The 16,330-nt window shown below is 44.9% G+C and overlaps 1 protein-coding gene across 1 annotated transcript; it reads left to right on the plus strand.

The window, feature by feature from the left end:
* The first annotated feature begins 4,938 nt into the window (after positions 1–4,938).
* Positions 4,939–12,213, plus strand: TM4SF19 (transmembrane 4 L six family member 19). The gene is made up of 5 exons (XM_075557159.1): positions 4,939–5,021; positions 7,691–7,892; positions 8,490–8,567; positions 11,616–11,785; positions 12,030–12,213. Exons 1-5 carry the CDS (start codon positions 4,939–4,941, stop codon positions 12,211–12,213), a joined length of 717 nt encoding a protein of 238 aa, XP_075413274.1.
* Positions 12,214–16,330: the final 4,117 nt, after the last annotated feature.

Here is a 16,330-nt window from a genome sequence, read left to right on the forward strand (position 1 = left end):
GGCACCCGTGTCTAGACTGGCCTGCCCTTCCGTGGTGTGACTTCGAGGCAGCTGACAGGCAGTCCCTGCACAGGAAGTTGCTCAGAAGCCCAAGCACACCCCAGCCCTTCCCTCTGGCCACTGACAAAACGTCAGCCATCTAGGATGGAAGCAGGTCTTTACCTCGACCCAGAGACCCACTCAGGGGCCCTGCACCAGGCCTCATGACAGCAGGGCACGCTGCGCTCTCCGTGGTGGAAGATGGAGGCGCTGAAGGCTGACTTCCCAAAGGGGGCCTCCTGCAGCGTCCCAGCTGTGACAGGAGGCAGGAGAAGTCACCCCTCTGATTCCCCCACCTTCCCTCCGGGCCTGGGGCCCGGCACGCAGTGCCACTGTTCCCTTGGGACGCCCCTCTCCATGCCACCCCCTTCACCAAGACTTAAACCTCTGCAGGTATTGAGATAGCTACTTTATTCTCTGGAAAGCGTGGCTCTGAGGGCAAACGCTGTACTCGCCACAGTAAAATAGAGCACAGGGCGGATGGGACTGAGCGCTGAGACCAAGGGCAGCAGAGGGACTCAAGGGTTGTAGGTGCTGGAGTAGCAGCGAGGGGAGCACAGCCCGTCTCCAAACCAGACGGCCCGATCCGGGTGGTGCCAGGCCTCCATTTACTTCTCTGAAACTGCTGCCGGACCAAGAGCCCTGGAGGCTCATAGCTTAGGTGTCAGACAGTAACACACTGAGTTGGCTGCCAGTTCAAACACACCAGCTTCTCGGTGGAAGAAGCATGAAGCATCTGCTTCCAGAAGGACTTGCAGCCCGGTAAACCCTATAGAAGGTCACTATGAGTTGGAATGAGGAGCACTGGTGGCGTCATGGTTACACAGTGGGCTGCGGCCAGGGCAGCAGTTTGAGACCACCAGTCGCTCTGAGGAAGAAAGAGGCGACTTTCTACTCCCGTGAAGAGTTACCTACCGTCTTGGAGACTCGCGGGGGTACAGTAAGGCCCTGGGCTCTAGGATTTCCCTGGACTCGTGGCAGTGAGTTTGAGTTTGAGATGAGCTGGAGAGATTCGGCATAGGGTAGTGAGTTTGCAGGCCAGGCAAAGAGAACACACTTGGCAGTTCGTGACTTGTTTTGAAAGTGAATTCTTTGATTGAAAAAAAAAAATGAAGGTCCCTACAGGGGACAAGGTTGGAGACACAGTGTGGGAATTCTGCCTGATCTGATCCCACCACACTGAGGCAAAACACTAACGGCGTGCAACAGAACAGCAAGGGAACAGAGCAATGAAGTCCCCAGGGAATACCATAAAAAAAGAGAGGATATGCTAAAACAAATATTTGGGATCACTGTTTTGGGGTGGAGCCTGAAAAGATGGTAGAATTGGGGGAGGCCATTGGGTGTCAATGATATTATTGGTAATCACCTATCTATCTATATGTGTCTTTATACACACATACAATGAAATAATTGAGACTGGAAAGAAAGAGGCACGTAGTGAATAGTATATTTGTATATCTGTAAATACAACTCATTCTAAAATATAGGTGATTGCCTGTAATATTAGTGATGCCCAGGTGTGGCCTTTCCCAATTTTACCCTCTTTATGGCCTCCACCCTCCAAAGACTGTCAATGATCTGTTTATTCCATTTCTTCACTAATTCCTCAATATATATATATATATTATGCACCCTAAAATAGAATTGCAGCAGGAAGTTCCCTGCTGTGGGAGAGGAAGGAGATGAACTGAGCTCTGAGATTTGGGAAGTAAAGGGTGCACACACACGCACACGCACATTATTTACAAAACAACGTATGGTAGCAGAATGTCAAGATCCCGGCTTTCCAGCAGCTCCCATTCTGTAAAGGAGATACACAAGTACATGCGACCGGCCAACAAAATAGGAACAAGCCATCTCCTGGGGATGTCCTGACTGGTTTGGTTTTTCTTCTTTCAATTTTAGGCTGCATGACTCTACCTAAACACTACTAGTTCTGTTAAATTGATAAACAAAAGTTCACCTATCAGTGAACATGGGCAATAGAGAAAGGGATGTAGGAAGAAGGGTGGAGGTGGCATTTTATAATTTACTTGGATGTATCATTTCAATTTTTAATTAGCTGTATGCTTGTATAATTTACACTAGCCATTTTTGTGTGTGTGCCTTTTTTAAAAACATTTTTTAGGGACTCATACAATTCTTATCACAATCCATACATACATCAATTGCGTAAAGCACATCTGTACATTCTTTGCTCCAATCATTTTCAAAGCATTTGCTCTCCACTTAAGCCCTTTGCATCAGGTCCTCTTTTTTTCCCCTCCCTTCCCACTCTCCCCTCCCTCATGAGCCCTTGATAATTTATAAATTATTATTTTGTCATATCTTGCTACACTAACCATTTTTAAGAGTATAGTTTGATGAGTTTTTTTAACAGTTTGATGAATTTTATTTAAAACATACAGTTGTGTCTTTATCATCAGACTCTTGTCTTTATTGTTTGATGTCATCTAGGGTAGAAAAGAGTCCCCAAGTTCAAATATAATTTATAGGGACATATTTAATAAGTCCCACACAGGACAAAGACAAATCATCCAAATGAGAGAGACCAGCAGCAGGAGGCCAACAAGGTGTCTGAAGTCAAACCCCAGGTCCCTGCCATCAATGCCGATTAAGGACCACCCCTGTGAGTTTCTGGGACTGTATCTCTTTACAGGAGGAGAAAACCTCATCTTTTTCCCACAGAGGTGGTTTCAAACTGCTGACCTTGGACTTAGGACCCAAATCATAACCAGTACGCCACCAGGGCTCCTAAAGGTGTCCAAAGATCAGATTTAATGTTACTGAGTAGACATTGCATATAAGTTTCTATCCAACCCTTGGTGAAACACACCACAGACTAAGCACCAATGATGACCTTGGACGCTGACCTTGCAAGCAGCATGGCACAACACAGAAGCTATACCAGAAGGACTTAACATAGAGGTCCAGCTGAATGAACTGAGCGATGCCTCGAAGTTGCCTGCACCTTTGGACTGAGGACTGGGGCACTCAGAAGGGAGAAGAAGTGGAGATTGGCTGCCCCAGACAGTGGAAGTGATGGTCATTGGCCCTTGGGGGGGAACCCCTGGCTTGGTGGGTGTCCAATGGAAAGGGACTCAGAATCACCATATATTTAGTACCTTGATGCCCCCTTTACATTTATATGACAGGTTTTGATCTGGTGGCAGGGATCTGCATTTGGAAGAATTGATCCAGGAAATTTCTCCCTGGCACCAATCCCCATACTCAGGGTAAGCAGAGCTCAATCAAATGGGAGATCAAAGGGGCAAGTGTAGGGCAACAACACAGGGGTTCTGATTCAGGGTGGAGCTGTACTCGCATAGACTCCTCACACTGCAATGGACAATGCTGTGTCACTGGGAAGATCGGTGATGTTATCAGCGCACTTGCCTTATATCCAGGGGGGATGATTGACAATGTTTTACTTATTTCTTTCTATGGGCTTTTGTTTGCTAGCCTTTAGCTTGTTGTTGTTTTGTTTTGTGGCTGGCTTGTTGCCATTGTTGGTGTAGTTTATCTTATGGAGTTTTGATTTTGCCCCAGTATGACCGCCAAAGGAAACCTGAGTCGTGCATAGCTCATGGACCAGCTGATGGAGTCTGGGCTCCCACTTAACTCTAGTCCCGATCCAAGAACACTTAGTTCTGACACAATGGACTGCTTGGTACTCACCTTCATGAAATGATCACTGAAGATAAGGGTACTACAGCAAAATGTGGTGAAAACAGCAGATGGTGCCCAGCTATCAATTGGAATCATGTCTGGAGTCTTAAAGGCTTGTATTCAAATAAGCAGCCATTGAAGTGAAGAGTTAATTAAGTCCACATGGAAGAAGCACACCAGCTTGTGTGATCCAAAGATGACAATAACAAAGACCAAATATGATGAAGGGAGAAGTAGCAGAGCTTAAATTGTGAACGCCCAATTTGTAGAAGTCTATGGAGCACAGTGGGACCCCAAGACCCATCTTCAGAGTGTCTAGTTAGTTTAAGCCACTGGCAGATTCCCTCTAGCCCCAGGCAAGGCGTCTCAAACAGACTTACTATCCGACAAAGGCCATTGTCATCTTGATTATACCAGGTACCTTATACTTGTTCAGTTGACCTTCCTCTTGATCCAACCTGAAATTGTTCTAGGTGCAAGTATTTCTTGCTTGTTCCATCACAAAAATCTCTTCCTTGGCTTTTTAAATACCGATAGTGGTCTTTTCTTTGTTACTCATTATTTGTACATTCATCTTTATATAATTATTTATTTTATCCTTACCACTTTATTTCTGTATGTGTATGTGTTTCTGTTGGGTTTTCCAGTTTGTGAAGCACAGAAGGAGCGGATGCATGACATAATAACTGATAAAAGGGCTTATAGGGGATACAGGGTGGAAGATAGGGAAGGGGGGTGCTTTGAAGAGCAAACAATGCATGCAGGATGGGGTAGTGAGTACTAGAACTGCTTGTGAATACACAACTCTTTTTAAAAATCATTTTATTGGGGGCTCCTACAAATATCACAATCCATACATCCATCCTTTATGTCAAGCACATTTGTACATTGGTTGACATCATCATTCTCAAAACATTTGCTTTCTACTTGAGCCCTTGGTATCAGCTCCTCATTTTCCCCCTCCTTCCCCACTCCCCACTCCCTCATGAACCCTTGATAACTTATAAAATGTTAAATAAATAAATAAAATATTATTATTTTGTCATGTCTTACACTGTCCGACATCTCCCTTCACCCACTTTTCTGTTGTACATCCCCCTGGGAGGAGGTTATATATAGATTACACAGCTTCTTTTTTAAAAGCAATTGAACCATGGGGGTTGGGGGTGTTAAAAAAGTTTTAAAGGTGTCCAAAGAGGCCCAGAAATGTGGTCATTTAAATATGACATGGAAAACAAAGGAAATTGTCAGAAAATCATAAGTGGCAGCAAGTCCATTTACCATAGTGGCAGGTGGGACTACAGAAGGGGGTAAGTACACTATTACAGATGAGAAACGTTCACCAAATGGGCTCAGAGCCCTCTCACCGAGGGGGTTGGTGTGCGACACGTCACTATTCCACCCTAGTGCCCCAATTTCCACCAAGGGCACATCAGGGCAAGATCTGAGGGTGAGGCTGCTCCTCCCTGGCCTGGCTAGGAGAGCAAGATACTTTCAAAATACCCTCTTCCTGAAGGCCAAGCTTTCCCCATTGCGGGCCAGTCCCCAGAAAGAACTCAAGGGAGGTTGCATTTAGGTGGAGACTTAAAAATGGATTTAGGATTCCCACTGCAAACCGCAAGCTCTGTAAACCCAGTGCTCAGAAATTACGTTCTACTCCAGTTTTCAACTCAGAGCAATCCCTGGTGACAGAGCTTCCCCATCAGGCTTTCTAGGCTGGAATCTTTATGGAAGCAGATTGCCAGCTCTTGTTTCCCGGTGAGGGATTTGTGGGTACTAATCCCAACTCTTCAGTTAGCAAGTGAGCAAAGAGTCCTTAGTCATTGTGCTGGCAGGGGTTCGTATCCAAAATCTAGCTATCGAAAGGCTTTGTTTTTTTTCACTTGAAAAGGTTCTTTGTGCCCCAGGGGAATACCTATTCCCATTCTCAGCTCCTGCCAACCGCTGGTTTGCTTTCTGTTAGTAAGGTTTTGCCTTTTCTAGAATGTCAGATGAGCAGAATGCCCCCTTCACTTAGCAGAATGCGTTGCACGTCTCCCGCGTGGTCGCATGCGGTTGCATGCCTCGGCAGCTGATTGTTCCTGCCCAAAGGTCGTGTTCGATTGTCTGGACCTGCCGCCCTTGCTCTACTCATCTAGTAACCAACATCTGGGTTATTTCTAATTTTCAGTTATTGATAGAGCTGCTGTGAACATTCAAGTGCTGGTCTTTGTATGAACGTGCATTTCCATTTCTTTTGGATCAATACCCAGCAGTGCCATGACTGGGTGGTTTGGTAAGTATTACATTTAAGTTTATAAGAAACCACAAGCTGCTTATAAAGTGACTATTGTTTGCACCCACCAGCTACGTGTGAGACTCCCGGGTGCTCCCTAATCCATGGGACAGTCCTACTTTCCCACTGGAACAATTCCGGTGAGCGTGTAGTCTGTCAGTGGGAGCTTGCGGTTTCAATTTGCATCTCCCTATGACACTGAGCTTTTTCATGTTCTAAGTGGGCATCCACCTCTGACCATCCATAGCTCTTCTTTTGTGAGGTGAGATGAAATAGCCGTTCAAATCATCTTCTATATCGTTGCTTGTCATATAGTTTTAAGGATTCTTTGTATCGTCTAGGTACGAGACATGTTGTGTGGATATTTCTCTCAGCCCAAGGTTTGCCTTTTCATTCTCTGAATGATAAAATGATTTCAAAGTGAAAAGAAAATTAATTTTAAAGGAAGTCCAAATGTATTTCTTTATTTTTGAAAGGAATGTGTTTTTTTATTTATTGAATAAATCTTTGCCTAATCCATGGTCAGGAAGATTTCCTCCTATGTTCTCTTTCTGAAATGTTATTAAAGTTTTGCCTATGATCCACTTCAAGTTAGTTTTTGAATATAATATGGAGAAATAGTTTTCATTTCAAAACCATCTGTTGAAAAGACTGTCCAATTCAAGTGGTAACTGAATTATCATCTTTTAAAAATCACGTGATCATGCATGTTGGGTCTATCTCTGCACCCTCGATTCCACCCACTGAGAGATCCTTACACCATTACTTCCTTGTCTTGATCACTAGTTTGGTAAAAAGTCTTGAAATCACATGATGTAAGTTCTCCAACGTTGTTCTTTTATCCCTCTCGGCACTGTTTTGTCTAATCTAGAATTTTGGCATCTGCATAGGAATTTAGATTCAGAATATCAATTTCTACAAAACTCTACTAGGACATTGACTGAGATTGCACTGAATCTGTGCATCAATTTTGAAAGAAGTGATATCTTGACAATATTGACTCTTCGGATCCACAAATATGGCATATATCTCTCCATTTATTTACATTTGCTTTCATGTCTCTTAGCAATGCTTTGCAACTTTTTAGTGTAGCAGTCCTGCATGCGTTCTGTTAATGTTTCTTAAGTAGCTTATGTTTTAATCCACCATAAGTCATATTGTTTCTTAATTTCAATTTGCCATTGCTGGTTACGGAGATACAAAAGAACGTTTGTTGTATATCATGGGTTTATACTGGGATCTTGCTAAACTTGCCTGTTAACTCTGGTAACTTTTGGTAGCTATCTGAAGATGATCTACATAGATGATCGTGTTATTTCTAATGACAATATTATGTCTCTCCAACCTATATGGCTTTTGCTTCTTGTTCTTATTCTTCCAGATGCGCTTCCTGTACAATGATGAAAAGAAGAAATGAGAGTGGACATCTCAAGGACATCTTTCAAAATTTCTCTCTGAAAGAGAAATAATTGTGGCCGTGATAGAGGTATAGTAGGGAGCGTTTGTGGGAGGAGGTGTCCGAGATCAAAGCAATTAAACCCTATGCCTTGTGGGGAGACTTCTCAGGGGCAGGGCTTCCTTGAGCTGACCCTGGGAGTTAACAGCTTTCCTGGTCTCATTCTCCCACCCATCCTGGTCCTCTGATTCCTCTCTTCCATGCTCCTAGCAGCAGCGCTCTCTCAATTCTCCTTCCATCCGTTCCAGGAGCCTGCGCTCTGCCTGTGTGATGGCATGCTTCCGGACCTGCTCCCGCTTCCTGGGACTGAGCCTGGGCATGATGGCCTTGTTGGCTGCTGGGACCAACATGGTGCTCCTCTTCCCCAACTGGGATTTCCACTACCTGTTGAGGGGCCTTGTTGGCAGGCATGCCATGTTAGGCTCCGGCCTCTGGGGAGGGGGCCTTCTGGTAAGCGTCTGGGGCTCCCTGAATGTGAGCTCTCTGAGTTCCCCCCAAGGGTGAGATAGGGAGGTGGTAGATAGCAGTGTTTGGTTCCAGCAGAGGTTTGATCTGACTAGCTGGTCTCGGGTCCGTAAGCTCCAAGGGGAAGAACACAACAGGAAGACTTGTCAAGGGTTGCTGGAGTTTAGCTCGGAGACGAGGTAGACTGGGTGTGAACATTTCCTCGCCGTGTTTGATCTGGTTACATCCATTGCCAGTGAGTCAACTTCAACTCATACTGACCCTGTGAGACAGAGTAGAGTTGCCCCATAGGCTTTCCAAAGCTGTACATCTTTATGGAAGCAGACTGCCATGTCTTGCTCAAAAGGAGTAGCTGGTGGGTTTGAACCGCAAATCTTTCAGTTAACAGTTAAGCCCTTCCATCACTTTAATCACTAGGCTAGTCACCCCTGGTCCTGACAGTTAAAAGCCTGGGAAATATAGACAGGTGGGTTCATTTAAGGTGTCTTAAGTACTGTGTTTCAACACTTGAGTAAGCTTTGGACAGTAGCTACAAACTTACATCATCTAATCTCTTCTTAACACTTTTCTCTCCTCTTCCAGGTACTCACTTCGGCGACCCTCATCTCCCTGATGGGCTGGAGGAGTGGCTGCTTCCGTAAGAGTGGGCCCTGCTGCATTGTAAGCGCCAGCTTTCATGCCTCTGATACTGAGAGTGACATGTCTCCACCTCTTACAGCAGAGGCCAAGTGATAAGAAGGAATTTGGGCCTTAGTACAGAAGGCAGGTCCTTACTGTACCATTGAATAACTCTAAGCTCTTGGGCAAGTCGCTTAGCCTGCCAGGCCCCAAAACTTCATCCACAAAATGGGAGTGAACAGATCAAGGGTTTACACAAAAGTCACTTCTAAGCAAATGTGGGGGTCGGTTGATATTATTTTTGTTAGCGAACTGTGGGCGTGAGTTGCGCACATCGTTACCCTGTATCGCTGATAAGCAAATTGTCCGACTTTTCTTACTTCAGTCTTTCTGAGAGCTTGAAGTTTCTCCAGAGGTCATCTAAAGACTAGATTCTAGTCCAACTCCTTTAGCAGATAATGGAACTGAGGCCCAGAAGAAGTTCTCATTTTATTAATAGCAGCACCAATTCACATTTTAAAAACAAATCTCACTACCTATATGTATAAAATGTCTGGATTATTCTGTCCCGGGCACATGAGTACGTGGGCATTTAGAGAAATTCTTCAATCTCTTCTGATATCTGCAGCCCACATATGGGAAACCCTGCTGGCTCAGAACTATATCTGAAAGAATTAATGGTAAACACCCACACATTTCAGTCACCAGCTGGTCCCAGTCAAGTCTGGTTTCCTAGGTGGATGGTTCTCAAATTGGAGCACACATTGGGATCCCCTGAGAGAGCTGTCAGAACACAGATGCTTAGGTCCCACCGCCAGTGTCCCGGATTCTGTACGTCGGGAGTGGAGCCTGGCGATTCACATCTCTCATGCGTCCCAGGTGTTGCAGCGCTGTGGGTGCAGACAAACTGGGCTTTCTAGCACTTTTTGAGAACTCTTGCTTTAGGCTTAAATCAGAAGAATTCACCTTGAATTTTTAAATGGAGAATCATAACTTACGATGCATTCCTCCTCTGGCCCCTCTTAGGCTTCAAACCAGCTGAATACCAGTGGGGAAATGATTATAATTCTGTATAAAAATTTATTCTATGTTTTATTCAAATGGTTTTAATAATATCGTTTTGGGGATGGAGGGGGTGGGAATGAGTGCACTAGTTAGGACTCAACTTAAAATCCTTCCAGGAGAGACAGTCATTGTTAACTGTATGGAGGGAAATGAGCGGAGCACCAGCTGGCAACCAAAGAAGCTCTTGGTTGGAAAGTAACTTCCAGCCCTGGGGTCTTTCTGAAGGCGCTGCACTCTTTCCCTCCCTCCCTCCTTCCCTCGTCCATCCTCCTTTCCTTTCATCCTTGCTTTGTCCATCCTCCTTCCTTCCCTCTTTCCTACCTTCCTTCTTCTCTCTTATGCTCGATTTGAGAAAGAGAGGACTCAAGATGGGAGTTGGAACTTTTGGAAATGCAGATTTCCTTAGAAGAGTTAGAGGTGGGCAGGGGGTAACCCCACTGACGCTTGAAGGACTGCAGTAGGAGTGTTAAGGTACTTTCACTTTTGCGTTTTGCTTTCTCGCTATTGTGATGCAAACATACACACCACTCTATTCACAACCTCCAGGCTTACAGATGGATGACCTGGATTTCACTGTTCATATTGTGCCCCCAGGGCCCGTCACTGTCCTCAACCAAAGCATCCACCACCAGGAACATGGGTGCAGCTAAGGCTCTGGCATCCTCCCCTTCCCCACTCCCTCCTGCCCTTGGTAACCATTAGTGATGTTTAGTTTCTATAGATTTGCTTTTTTTTTTTTCAGATATGTGAAATTATACAATGTTTGTCCCTTCGTGGCTGACTTACTTTGCTCAGCATGTCCAAGGTTTATCCACGTCATGGTGGACATCATATTTTGTGGGTGTGTAATGCTCCTTTGCATCCACATTTTGTTTATGCATTCATCCATTAACAGATGTTTCGGTTGTTTCTCTGTTTGGGCTCCTGTGAAAAGGCTGTAATGAACACCGACCGGTGTACAGGCTTCAGTTTGCGTTCCTGCCTTCATTTATTCTGGGGACATACTGTATGGTGGGCAGTTCAAAACCACCAGCAGCTCCGCAGGAGACAGACTGGGCTTTGTATTCCCGGAAACAGTCACAGTGTCACAAACCCACAAGGGACACAATGAGTCGGCATTGACTTGATGGCAATAAGTTTGGTTTTTGGCTTGTATATACCTGGACAAGGTCATAAAGTATGAGTGTTTAAGTTTTTGATGCCAACCTGCTGAGATACTTCCAAGATCCTGCCAAGTCAGGGAGATTCAGGGGCCCGTGTGTCCCCTTTCTCAGAACCTTTCTCTCTTACCCATCCTGGCTCTCCACCTGATCAACCACACGCTCTGATTCTACATTACAGCAGGTGCAGTCAGTAGGGTTAGCCCCATGTGAAATGATGTGAGAAAACTGATTACCAGAGAATCCAGTCTGGTCCAGATCACACTGCAAGTCAGGGTCACTCTTGTTTCTTTCATTTTTTAGTCATTTTATTGGGGCTCAAGCATCCATCCATCCATCCATCCATTGTGTCAAGCACATTTGTGCATTTGTTGCCATCATCATTTTCAAAACATTTTCTTTCTACTTGAGCCTTTGATATCAGCTCCTCATTTTTTTCTCCTCCCTCCAACCCCCTCCCTCCATTATGAACCACTGATAATTTGTAAATTATTATTTTTCATGTCTTACACTGGACGATGTCTCCCTTCACCCACTTTTCTGTTGTCTGTCCCCCTGGGAGGAGGTTATAGATAGAGCATTGTGATCATTTCCTCCTTTTCCCCCCCACCTTCCCCTTCCCCTCCTGGCATCCCTACTCTCATTATTGGTTCTGAGGGGTTTATCTGTCCTGAATTCCCTGTGTTTCCAGCTCTTATCTGTACCTGTGTACATGCTCTGGTCTAGCCATATTTGTAAGGTAGAACTGGGATCATGATAGTGGGGGAGGGGAGGAAGCATTAAAGAACCAGAGGAAAGTTGTATGTTTCATCAGCGCTGCATTGCCCCCTGAAGGAAGACCACTCTTTCTTCTCTCCCTTGGCAGATACTGACTTCTCTGTTGTCTAGTGGACTAGCTTTGTTTGGAGCCTTGGTTTGCTTTATCACTTCTGGGGTCGCGCTGAAAGATGGCCCTTTTTGCATGTTCGATGTCTCATCCTTCAACCAGACACAAGCTTGGAAGTACGGCTACCCATTCAAGGACCTGCAAAACAGGTAAGTGGAAGAAAATTTGGATTTGCACTCTTTTAGAGAGAGAGAAAGACATAAATAGATACAGTCTTCTCTTGATCACACATCTTATTCCTCTGGTGCTCAGAATATTGCAACCTGGTGAAGAGTCTCCCTCGGGAGTCCAGTCCCGTGGCTTGACCTGGGGGTGGCCCCAGCTCTCTGCTGGACTCTTGTTTGATGGGTCTGACTGGCTCCCAACCCCTGGTCTCCTTCTATTTTGGGATAGGAACTATTTGTATGAGCGTTCACTCTGGAACTCTGTGTGCCTGGAGCCCGCGAATGCTGTTGTTTGGCACGTGTCCTTCTTCTCCGTCCTCCTCTGCATCAGTCTCCTGCAGATGCTCCTGGTGGGCATCCATTTGGTCAACAGCCTCCTGGGCCTTTTCTGCAGCCTCTGTGAGGCACGGTGACTGATGCCAGGTGTTCCCATCATAAGCCGCCTTCAGCCCATGCTGTAAGTAATGGGTAGGAATTTGAAACAAACTCCTCTCTAGGTACTCTCACAGTAGTAATGACTCCTTGCACATTTGTTGCATGACGTAGTATATTTTATTACATATATTTTATTAAAAGATCATTTTATTGGAGGCTCTTACAGCACTTACAACAATCCATAAATCAATTGTATCAAGCGTATTTGTACATGTGTTGCCATCGTTATTTTCTAGACATTTAGTTTCTATTGAGCCCTTGATATCAGATCCTCTCCCCCCCTCCTGCCACCCCTTGATAAATTATAAATTATTATTATTTTAATATCATACACCAACCGCTGTCTCCCTTCCCCCATGGTTTCTGTTGTTCATCACCCTGGAAGGGATGTGTGTGGTTATCTGTCAATTATTGTGATTCGTTCCCCCTTCTTCTCCTACATAATGTATTTTAAATCACATTGTAAAGTGTAAGATAATATTTTATTTAAAAAGAATTGCTCCTTATTCTTGTATAGAAATGTACAGTCCATAAAATATTCTGAAGCCATGATCTCAAGAGTGTGCATTTTAAATCATATTGTGAAGTATAAGCTAATCTATTAATAAAAGGAATGAATCATTATTATTGTATAGAAACATATGGTCCAATTATTCTCAAGCCATGGTCTCAATAACCCATAAAATTGACCACTTGTTACAGATCAAGAACTTGAGGTTCCGAGAGGGAAATGGACTACTACACTCACTAGGTCCACATACACTGACTACCCACACACCTGTCTTTCGGATTCAAGTTTACTCGTGTTCTTTTCACTAGCGTTCATTACAGCTCAACAAATATGTATTGAGTACTCACTATGTGACATGCATGGTGAGGATCCAGAGATGACCAAGACACAAGTTGCCCTTAGACTCTGCCCTGCTCTTGAAGATCTCCATGGTCCAGTAAGAAAGATAAGTGAAGTGTCATTGCAGGGGTAGTGAATTACCATATATACTCATGTATAAGCAGAGTTTTTCAGCACATTTTTAGTGCAGTTTTGTGGTAAAATTAGGTGCCTCGGCTGATATTTGGGTCAGCTTGTACTCAAGTATGATGGTAATTAATGCGTCTCTTCTAGCCAAATCTCTGTAATTCCTCCAAACTACCTTTTCCTGGATGGGTCTGGGTAAGAATGTGGGGGAACACACTGACAGGACTCACCTGTGAGGAATTGTAAGTAGGATTCATTGTGATTGTCATCCTGCTAGGTTCAAAAACTAGCCCTCTGAGAGGTGGGAAGGGAGATTTCACTGCCAGCAAAAGCCAGGAGTGGAGCACATCCTCTGGACCCTGAGATCCCAAGTAAACCTCCTTGAACCAAAGCAGCAGAAGCAGGAGCCAGAGCATGAAGCAGAGTGGTGGACTTCCCAGCACTTGGAGCAAGTAAAGCTGAGTGCTTTGGGTCAGAGGGCTATCTTGTGGAGTGGGGTGCCTTGGGACACTTCATTGGGAGAGTTGGACTTGTTGACTCACGGAAGTGTTGCTGAGTACCTTCAGGCTGAAGCTTACTGGAGTGGGATACCTCTGAGAACTTAATTCAGGGACCTGGGTTTGCTGGCTCACAGAGCTTGAGCAGAGTGCTTTCAGATTGAGGTTTACAGTGGTGTGACATGCCCTTTGGGCATTTATTATCAGCCTGAAAGAACTATGTAACATGCCCTGACCGAACAGCTCTCTCCTAGCATTTCTCACCTGCATTGTCACCTGTTGACTTCCTTCATAAACCTTATAATCCTGAACATTGCCTGCAGGTTCTTTGTAGGCCAAAGGCTGGGAAAGCAGGGAGTGTTGTGGACCACAGAGCACAGATGGTAAACGCTTTGTTAGACATCAACACAGAGGGTGCTGAGAGCCCACACCTGCAAGAAGAAGATCAGTGAGAGATCCAGGAAGGCTTCTTTGTGCCTCAACTGATTTTTTTAAATAAATCATTTTATTGGGGGCTCTTACAGCTCTTATCACAATCCATACATCCATGGTATCAAGCACATTTGTACATATGTTGCCATCATCATTTTTAAACATTTTCTTTCTACTTAAGCCCTTGGTGTCAGCTCTTCCTTTTTTCTCCTCCCCCCACCCTAGTGGACCTTGATATATTAGAAATTATTATTGATTGTCCTGTCTTATACCATCCACGGTCTCTCTTCACCCACATTTCTATTGTTCGTCCCGTGTGTCGGGCGGGGTGGTGGGGGGAGGTTATGTATCTATCATTGTGGTCCTTTACCCCTTCATTTCCTCACCTTCCCCCTACCCTCATGGTATTGCTACTCCTGTTATGGTTCCTGAAGGATCATCTGTCCTGGATTCTCTGTGTTGAGAGCTCTGATCTGTACCAGTGTACATGCTCTGGTTTAGCTGGATTTGTAAGGTAGAACTGGGGTCATGATAGTGGGGGGAGGAAGCATTAAAGATCTAGAGGAATGCTGTATGTTTGGGTGTTTTACTGCATATTGGCTGGCTTGTCCCTTCCTTGTGACCCTTCTCTGAGGGGATGTCCAATTTTCTACAGATGGGCTTTAGATCTCCAGCCCCTCATTCACACTGATATGATTGTTTGTTTTGATACTTGATCCTGTCCACACACAGGCTGGTGTGATTCTTCCATATGGATTTTGTTGCTTCCTTATTAGATGACTGTTTATCTTCAAGCCTTTAAGACCTCAGACGCTGTATCTTTTAATTGCCAGGCACCATCAGTGTTCTTCCCATTTGTTTATGCACCCATTTTGTCTTCAACAATCCTGTCAGGAAGGTGAGCATCACAGAATGACTGGTTATTAGAACAAAATATTCTTGTGTTGAGGGATAACTTGAGTAGAGGCCCAATGTCCGTCTGCTACCTTAATACTTAACATATAAATGTATGTATAGAGACTTATCCCTATCGTATATAAATATATTTACATATGTAAATATGCCTCTATTTATACCTCTTTAAATGTCTTTTGCCTCCTAGTTCTTTCCTCTATTTCCTTTTACTTTCCTTGGGTCCCACTGTCATGTTCAACCTTCATTCAGCTTTCAATAATTTCTCTCAACTACATTGCATCTGATTAAACCCCACCAGGCATTCTATGGCCCCTTCTCCATTGATTTTAGATTACTTGTTGTTCCCTTGTCCCTGAATTTGTTGGCCCCCCCTCCCACTTCCCCCTCTCCCATGTCCCCCTGGAACTGTCGGTCCTGTTGTTTTCACCTCAGGATTGTTTATCCTGCCTATCTTATATAAATAGACATTTTTAAAAAGCACATAAATAGTTCCAGGTCTGTCTGCTGACCCTTATGAAGGTTTTCCGATTGAAACTGGTGAAGTGCCAAGCCCTGCTCACCCCTCCCCCCACCGTCCCCAAGTCTATTTTCAGGATTCCTCCGGGACTTTGTTGTTTTGTTCTCCTTGCTGCTCTGTTGAACTCCCTTCAGGTTTTGCCCTGGTGTGTGTGGGGGTGGTGGGGATGGGGGGTGTGTCAGACTGGGCACAATTCCCACAATGTCTCTCCAGTGCTGTCCCTTGTAGTACTATGGGTCAGTGAGGAGACATTGTGTCTCATGGTAGGGCCAACCCTACTGTCTTCTCTGTGTATTGTCTGCTCCAGGCAAGAATGTCAACCTTGGGGCTTGGTGGGCCAAGATGTGGTCTACTCTCTCTCTTTCCCTCTCAGTTTGTTCCTGTGTGGTCTGGGCAGACCCGACCCTTTCTCCTGGTACCTCAACTGATTCTTGAATGTGTTCATTCAGCAAAGAAGGGAGGAAGTGTTTTCTCGGCAGAGAGACCGGCACTTGTAAAGGCAGTGAGGTTGGAGATTTAAGATGGAGTGGACGAGGACTGAGCTGCCACCATGGTTTCAGTGTGGAATCTGGGAAGCAGAGGACTCCCCCTCTCACCTGTATTAGGATCTTTGGTCAGAAGATGGTCCTGGATGGTGTCAAGAGGCAGGGACTGGGATACAGAAGATGCTGGTGAGAAAGCATAGGGGGTAGGCTTGCAGAGGATTTGAGCAGGCAGAAGCAACTTGGCAGAAGTAGGTAGACAGTGAATGTCAAATG

This window comes from Tenrec ecaudatus, chromosome 8 (assembly GCF_050624435.1).
Source record: "Tenrec ecaudatus isolate mTenEca1 chromosome 8, mTenEca1.hap1, whole genome shotgun sequence".
NCBI classification, from domain to species: Eukaryota; Metazoa; Chordata; class Mammalia; order Afrosoricida; family Tenrecidae; genus Tenrec; species Tenrec ecaudatus.